This window comes from Numida meleagris, chromosome 18 (assembly GCF_002078875.1).
Source record: "Numida meleagris isolate 19003 breed g44 Domestic line chromosome 18, NumMel1.0, whole genome shotgun sequence".
Classification (NCBI taxonomy): Eukaryota; Metazoa; Chordata; class Aves; order Galliformes; family Numididae; genus Numida; species Numida meleagris.
In genome coordinates, this window is record NC_034426.1 from 6017894 (window position 1) to 6025796 (window position 7903).

The 7903-nt window shown below is 62.9% G+C and overlaps 2 protein-coding genes across 10 annotated transcripts in view; one reads left to right on the plus strand and one right to left on the minus strand.

The window, feature by feature from the left end:
- On the plus strand, nt 2245-5382 carry PIPOX (pipecolic acid and sarcosine oxidase). Its single transcript, XM_021415613.1, has 8 exons — nt 2245-2396; nt 2892-3040; nt 3579-3780; nt 3861-4043; nt 4106-4252; nt 4323-4481; nt 4564-4639; nt 4705-5382. Exons 1-8 carry the CDS (start codon nt 2259-2261, stop codon nt 4833-4835), a joined length of 1185 nt encoding a protein of 394 aa, XP_021271288.1. The 5' UTR covers nt 2245-2258; the 3' UTR covers nt 4836-5382.
- Nucleotides 5508-7903, minus strand: part of MYO18A (myosin XVIIIA) — a 32809-nt gene continuing 30413 nt past the window's right edge. For all 9 annotated transcript variants that reach the window (XM_021415607.1, XM_021415610.1, XM_021415609.1 and 6 more), the window contains one exon: nt 5508-6472. In XM_021415607.1, the coding sequence (XP_021271282.1) occupies nt 6334-6472 (139 nt within the window). In that variant the 3' untranslated portion in view covers nt 5508-6333. The remainder of the gene's footprint in view (nt 6473-7903) is intronic.

Consider the following 7903-nt stretch of genomic DNA (forward strand, 5'->3'; position numbering starts at 1 on the left):
CCCACCCCTCCTCCCCGCCCGCCGTAATGCTTCGAGTGCGACGCGCGCATATCCTGCCGGCTGGCGAACGGGGGGCTCCTCCCTGCACTTCCCCCCCCCAGCCCTGCCCAGCGCCGTAATGCTGCGAGTGCGGCGCATGAAAATCTTGGGAGATGAAGGACTGGGGAGGGGACACCCCCATACACCCTTCCCGAAAATCCCAGTGATCCGCGTGGGTGGAAGCCTCAGTGACACCCCCGCAGCTGCCCTTCTCCATCTCTAAATGCCCCCGATTAGGGCTGGGCTCGGCGTAGCAAGCTGAGGAACCTGGCTCAAGGCACAGCCCCCACCCCATCCATTCCCGATGAACAGCAGTCACATCCTGCGCCCCATACCCCTCCCCAAAACGTCTACAACTCCCGTGTCTATGGATCTCCGGGGCTGAAGCCTCAGCGAGGCCCCCTTCCCCCCCTGCCCATCTCTAAATAGACCCAACTAGGGCTGGGCTCATCATGCCCAAGCAGACGAACCTGGCTCAGGAGCAGCTCACTCATTCCTCCACCCCATTCATCCTCCCACCCCACTCATTCCCTATGGGCAGCGATCGCATCCCACACCCCATCCCCATTGCTCCCATTGTGGCCCAGAGGGACCGGTCCCTGCTGCAGGCAGATGGCGTTGGCACCGGCATGGAGCTGCCGGGTGGCTCTTGTGTGCGTTAAAAAAAATAAAGCTTGGTCTCATTGTTTCATCACCCCCTCCTCCTGCATGGCAGCCCAGATGGCCGCGTCTCTCTGAGCTGACAGCATGCTGAGATGGGCAGGGGGCAAACACAGCCCTTGGGCCATCACAGGGAGCTGATTCCATTCATCGCATCCAGGAGAAAAACACCCCTTCCATAGGGATCGGCAGCACAGGGTTGGCATGGGGTGGGGGGGCCCTCTGTGGCCCCTCTTGTCCCGCTGCAATGCGGGTGGGAGCGATGCGCTTCCAGAGCTAAACCCGAAACTTTGATCCGCCAGTAGCTCCATGAATGTTTAATGCACCGCAGCCCCGCTCGGGCTCGGGAGATGTGCGTTTTGAGGCCAAACCGATGTTTCTAATATTATGATATTCAAATAATTTTAATCTGCCCGACGCTTCCCCAGGCACGCACCTGGACTGCTAACGAGGGGCCGCCTTCAGCACTGTTGGTCTGGAGACAAAGCAAAGTGCAATCCATGTGGCGTGTAGGGCCATGGAAGGCAAACAAGGATGAGCGCAGGTGCAGGAATCCCAGCGCCCTATTGCTCCGTGGGCATTTCGCCAGTGCTCCTATTGGGGCACGCTGCGGGGTGAGCGTGGCATGACCCAACACAAAGCGCTTGGCCTTTGGGAAATGCCAATGTACAGCAGAGTGTGCAGTGGGGTGCGGGTGTCCCCCAAAGCCTTTTGGGGTCATCCATGCCATGGCAGCAATGGCTGGAGCCTGTCCCTGCGCTGCCCTGGGGGTGCCCACCGGTGCTGGAGGGGATGGCCGTGCCGTGGTGGGTGTCCCCGGGGCAGCCCTGGTGCTTCATCGAGGCTCTTCCAAAGCGCGATCCCATTAAAGTGCCGTTCGTGGGAGAGGAGCTCAATTTTCCCCATTTAACATTTCATGGATAATTAATTATTCTTCGTGTTCCCGGCGCAAAGCAGAAGCAGGTAGTGCTGTTCAAAGGCTGGGCGCCGGCGGAAAAACCAGCCGAAACCCCGGGAAATCGGTGAATTTATTCATGGCATCAAAGCAAAGGCGGGCGCACCGCGTTAATGGGGCCGTGCCGTGGTAATGGGGCCACGAAGCCCCGGGCACCCACATCACAGTGAGCACTGGGCAGGGGCTCCCACCTCGGTTCTCTATAAAAGACTGGTATTCAGCATTTCCTAATAATGATGATTAGTCGGTAAATAATGCCTTATACACCATTCTATTCTAAATTAATTCCCCTCGTTAGCAGGCGCGCTGCACAGGGTGTCCATAGAAACCCAACCACAGAGCCCACTGTGCAGCCCGTCCCCAAATCCCACCCCAAATCCGCACGCTTTGCACAATCCCCCATCCCATGGGGCCATGCGGGCGCCTGGCCCTAAATCACCGCTATCTCCCAGCGGGGAGGAGAAAAAAAGGAGATGGCAGCCAAATAGTTTATGGGCCATAAATCACTCCAGGGTGAAAAAAAATAAACAGTGTTTCCCTGCTTTCGGGCGGACTCTGCCCTGTCCCTCCCCCTTGGCTCAGCTCCCGGCTGCGCGAGGACGGGATGGGGACGGACATGGCTGCGCCGGGGCAGCCCCGCCGCGCTTCCTACGATGCCATCGTCATCGGGGCCGGCATCCAGGGCTCCTTCGCTGCGTACCACCTGGCCCAGCGCCGCAAGGACACACTGCTGCTGGAGCAGGTACTGATGTCCCCAACCTTGCCGTGTCCCCGGCTCCGATGCCATGTCCCCATCCCCAGTGCAGAGGGACAGGGACTTGGCTGCCCTTTGCCCGGACAAGTGACGTGCCATGGTGTCCCAGTGCTGGGACGCTGTGTCCTCTGGTGCCAGGGCACTGGTGTCCCCAGTGCCAGGCTTCAGGTGAACCCAATGCCAACACCGCAGTGTCCCCAGTGCCAGGACCCCCATGTCCCCATTGCCATGATCCTGTTGTTGTCAGTGCCAGAATCCCAGTGTCCCCAATGCCAGGATTCAGGTGTCCCCAGTGCCAACAACCCACTGTCCCCAGTACCAGCACCCCACTGTCCCCAGTGCCAGGACCCCCATGTCCCCAAAGCCAACACCCCGATGTCCCCAGTGCCAACATCCTCCTGTCCCTGGTGCCAGGACCCCAAGCCCTGTGGGCCAGGTGACACCTGGAGGCCGCAGCCACCCCCATGTCCCCATGCCCCACAGTTCTTCCTGCCCCACTCGCGGGGCAGCTCACATGGACAGAGCCGCATCTTGCGCAGCGCGTACCCGCAGGAGCACTACGCCCGCATGATGCCCCACTGCTTCCGCCTCTGGCAGCAGCTGGAGGACGAGGCGGGCACCCCACTCTACAGGTGACGGGGACGGGGACCCCACAGCGGGCACTGTCCCCTCCCTGAAATGGGGCTGGGGCTGCAGGCAGGCGTCTGTGGGCTGTGGGTAATTGATGGGGCTCCATAAGGGATGAGCCATTAAGGAAATAAGCATGTAAATGATTCCCGCAGTGGGGTCGGGGCTAATGCACCATCCATTGTCCCCAGCGTCATCCAGGCACCGCGCCTCCACTTCCCCAACCAAGGGGAAGCACAGGCGGGGACATGGGAAATGGGATAGGGGACGTGGGACAAGGGACATTGGGTGGGGGATATGGGACATGGGGTAGAGGATAGGGGGTAGGGGATAGGGGACAAGGAACAGGGGATTGAGGATATGGGTTGAAGGATGGGACATGGGGCTTGAGATATGGGATATGGGACATGGGATATGGGATATGGGATAGGGGCACGGGATAGGGGATATGGGATAGGGGACACGGGATAGGGGATATGGGATAGGGGACACGGGACATGGAACAAGGGACGTGGGTGCCACTGATGTGGCCGCTGGGTGCAGGCGGACGGGGCTGGTGGTGCTGGGCCCGCCAGGTGACCCTGAGATGGAGGGCTGCCGGCGCAGCATGGGACCCAATGACATCCTGGATGCGGTGACATTGGCACAGCGCTTCCCCGGTCTCCGTCCCCGTCCTGGCGAGGTGGCCCTGTGGGACGGCAGCGGTGGCGTGCTGCTGGCAGACCGAGCACTGCGGGCGGTGCAGGTGGGTGCCAACATGGGGACAGAGATGGGGACACGGAGGGTGTCCCATCCCCATCCCTCCATCCCCCAATCCCCACGCAGGACGCGTTTCGCCGGCGCGGGGGCACTGTGCGCGATGGGGAGAAGGTGCTGCGCATTGAGCCTGGAGCAGTGCTCACCGTCACCACCACCGCCGGGGTGTACCGGGCTCCCCGGCTCGTCATCGCCGCCGGGGCATGGACCAACGCTGTGGTGGCACCGCTGGGCCTCCGCCTGCCGCTGCAGGTAAGGGCTGGTGGCCACAGGTGGTGGCATGGCCACGGGCACGGCTGACATGTGGCCCCCAGCCCCTGCGCATCGACGTGTGCTACTGGAGGGAGAAGGAGCCTGGCAGCCACGGCGCGGTCACCCCCTGCTTCATCGCCACGGGGCTGCCCTATGCTCCCCACGGGATATACGGGCTGCCCGCCCTCGAGTACCCCGGGCTGGTCAAGGTGAGTGTGGCACGGTGGTGGTAGCACCGCGGTGTCCCTTCTGTTTGTCTCCACTGAGTGCTGTCCCCAGGTGTGCTACCACCACGGCACCCCCACTGACCCCGAGGAACGGGACCGGACCCCCCCAGGCTCCCCCCATCCACACGTCGCCCTCCTGAGCAGCTTCATCAGCAGTTACCTGCCTGGGCTGGAGACGCAGCCGGCTGTGCTGGAGAGCTGCCTCTACACGGTGAGACCCACATCCCCAGCGTCCCCACTGTGGGTCCCTGCTGTGCCCCTGGCCCTGCTCCCTCACCCCATGGCTCTCCCAGAACACTCCGGATGGAGACTTCATCCTGGACCAGCACCCCAAGTTCAGCAACATTGTCATCGGGGCCGGCTTCTCGGGTAGGTGCTGGCCCCCCTGGGGTTCCCTGGGCATGGCTGCACCCCCAACCCTCCCTTTCCCACAGGCCATGGGTTCAAGCTGGCCCCAGTGGTGGGGCAGCTGCTGTGTGAGCTGAGCCTGGGTGAGGAGCCATCCCACAGCATGGCCCCATTCGCCATCAGCCGCTTTCCAGGTGTGCTCCGCGCTGCGCTGTAGGTGCAGGGTCTCAGCTGTGCCCACACAGCATCACACTGCCCTGTAGTGCATCTCTGCATCCCAAAGTGCCACTGCCCCCAGCTCCTTGCATCCTAACATCCCCGTAGCCCGCCATCCTGGTACCCTGCATCCCTTCGTCGCCATACTCCACCACCCAGCACCTCAGCATCCCTGCAGCTGCACCCCAACATCCCATCACTGCCACATCCCAGCATTACCTACATCCCACACCCCAGTATCCTCAGTATCCTCATCCCCTCTGTTCCTGCATCGTGGCATCCTTATATCCTTGTCCCCTAAATCCCAGCATCCCACCATCCCAGCGCTCTGCTCCCCTGCATCCTCACATCCCAGCACTCCTCCATCCCTTTATCCTCGTCCCCTGCATTCCAGCATCCCTGCATCCTCCCATCCTGGCATTCTGATCCCCTGCCTCCTCCCATCCCAGCACCTCTGCATCCCTGTATCCTGATCCTCTGCATCCTCACATCCCAACATCCTGGCACTCCCATGCCCTGGTCCCCCACACCCCTGGATCCCCACCACCCCGCTCCGTGTGCCAGGCCAGCTCTGCCAAGCACCCATTCCCCGGAAGCACACGAAGTTGCTCTGCCAGCACCATGGAGCTGGAGCTGGAGCAGCGCGGGGAGACACACTCGCTTAGGAGTCAAGTTAAATGTTTTAATGTTAAATGTGCCATTTTATTATCATTAGATCGCTCCCACTTAATGAAAGCGCATTAGCGCAGCATGGCTTTAACGGCGGCAAGCGCCGAGCTTGGCCCATTTGTTTGGAGATGTCAGGGAGAGGGATGGGAACTGCCTGGTTCGTGGGGGCTGGGGGGTGCAAAGGGTACCCATGGTGCCAGCACCTGGCAGCCACCAGGGCCCCCCCCCATGGGAGCAGGGATGGCACTGGGCTCATCCCTCTGTGCACCCCACATCCTCACTGGGGCCCTGCACACCACAGAAAACCCACCCCCAAAACCAACCCCCCCACACCCCAAAACGGGGCACGCAGAGCAGGTGTCACCAGCCAGAAATGACGTTTCTTTATTTTCGGATGGAAAGGAGTGGGGTAGGAGGGGCTGCACGGCTGTAGTGCAAAACAACCGGTGGGAGGGGGGGGGGGGGCAATGGGGGAGGCGACAGCCCATGGGGGACCCCGTCCCCACGTCCCCTTTGCGGCTGAGGGGCGGCTGCCCCCAGGGCCCGGCCGGAGACGTCTTTGGCTCAACTAAACAGGGATGAGGAGCATGGAGGGGGGTGTCCGGGGGTATTTTAACTTATAAAATAAGGAGACAGCAGGCACTGAGGAGGAACCGATGGAGCCGCCGAGGACAGACGGGGTGGGAGGGGTGGGCTGCCCCCCCTGCACGAAGGACGGGGATGGCAGCGTGTCCCTCCCCCTCTCTTCACCGTGCAAAAAAGAAATAGAGGCTGCCCGGGGGGGTCCCGAGGAGCCCAGCGTGTTGGGGCCATGGGAAGGGCGGCGGGGGCTACGCGGGGGTCTCGGCGGCGTGGCTCTCCGTATCGCCGTCGCTGGTGGGGCTGCGGGACGAGCGCTCCGTGCTTTCCGTGGCGTCCAGCTCCTCGTCCCATCGGTCGTAGGAGAAGGGTTTCCGGCAGCCCGGGGGGCTGTGGGGAGAAAGAGGAGTTAGATGCCGAACCGCTGTCCCGACGCATCGAGGCTGCGTTGTCTCCTTCGGGTTGTTCGTGAGAACTGGGGCCGTGCTCCTCCTGTCAGGCTGAGCTCTGCGCTGGGGGAGCAGCACTGAGTGGTGCCAATCCCAAAAAACATTGGGTTCAGGCTCACACGGGTGCTTGGCCATGGCTGCACCCACTGTCCCGGATGGAGATGTGTCCCAGCCCCGTGCCAGCGTCCAGCAACGCGACAGCCCAGCCAGGGGATGGGACGGAGATCCAACAGCGTTCCCAAGGGAATTTTCCTCCTCCTCCAGCCCTTCTCCTACAGAAGCCGTAGGAAATGACTGAACCCGCTCACCACTTACTGCCAGGATGCCGGCGAGCTGATCGCAGCCCCATTCCCATACGGACAGGGCACAGGATACACCCCTGGAGCAACCGCACCGATCACCAGCCAACCCCATCTACCCACCCGCATCGCCCCACATCCGCACCCCGCAGCGGGTGCGTGTTAGTACCGCGCTCCTCCCGGAGCCGCAGCCCCCACCTGCCCACCCCAAATTTCCATCAGAGATCCATGCAGCCGCTCCAGGATGGGATTAGCGCTTCTTGGAGTCCAACCCCACGGCACCAGGACGGAGCAGCGGTCCCACCACCGTGCGGCCGTAGCAGGGATGCTCGGAGCGGCGTCCGGGCGCGGTTAGGGTTAGTGGCACACACGGGGGTCATGCTGCAGGCACACACCGCTCCCACCTCCTGCCTCAGTCGCTCTCGGGCCGGTACAGGTACTTCATCATCAGGCTGTCCACCTGCTTCTTGCGCCGCTTCTCCTCCTTCTTGGCCCGGTTGGGGCGATCCGGCTCCTCGCCCCCCGCCGCCCGCGGGCCCTTCTTCACACTGGACGTGCTCCGGTAGGAGACGGTGGAACCGGAGGAGGAATCAGAGGAGGAATCGGAGCCCGAATCAGAGGATGACTTTTTCTTCTTCTTTTTGGATTTCTTTTTGGATTTCTTGGATTTCTTCTTGGCGCTCTTCCTCTTGCGCTCCTCCTCTTCCTCCGAGGAGGAGGATGACTCCGAGGAAGAGCTGCTGCTGCGGTGCCGGCCGGAGCGCCGGGACGGACGTGACACCTCGAGGGCGGACGCGGAGCGGCGCAGGCTGCCGGGGCGGTCGGCGGCACCCAGCGGGGCCGCGCTGCGCACACTGCGCACGCTGCGCACGCTGCGCCCGTCGTCCCCGGAATCGGGGCTGGAGCGGCCCCCGGCCCGCGGCGAGCGGTAGCTCAGCACCTCCTGGATGGCAGCTTCCAGGTCGGGGTCGAGGTACGAGCGGTGCCCCACCGGGCGGGCGTCCCCGGGGGAACCGTCCTCGGAGGCGGCGCTGCGGGGCCGCGGGGGCACGGAGAAGCTGCGGCCCAGCGGG

Excerpts from the sequence above, each read along its gene's own strand:
- PIPOX (XM_021415613.1), top strand. The coding sequence starts at position 2,259 with ATGGGGACGGACATGGCTGCGCCGGGGCAGCCCCGCCGCGCTTCCTAC. Across the intron at positions 2,397-2,891 it reads ACACACTGCTGCTGGAGCAG|TTCTTCCTGCCCCACTCGCG; the intron begins GTACTGATGTCC and ends CATGCCCCACAG. Across the intron at positions 4,044-4,105 it reads GCCTCCGCCTGCCGCTGCAG|CCCCTGCGCATCGACGTGTG; the intron begins GTAAGGGCTGGT and ends TGTGGCCCCCAG.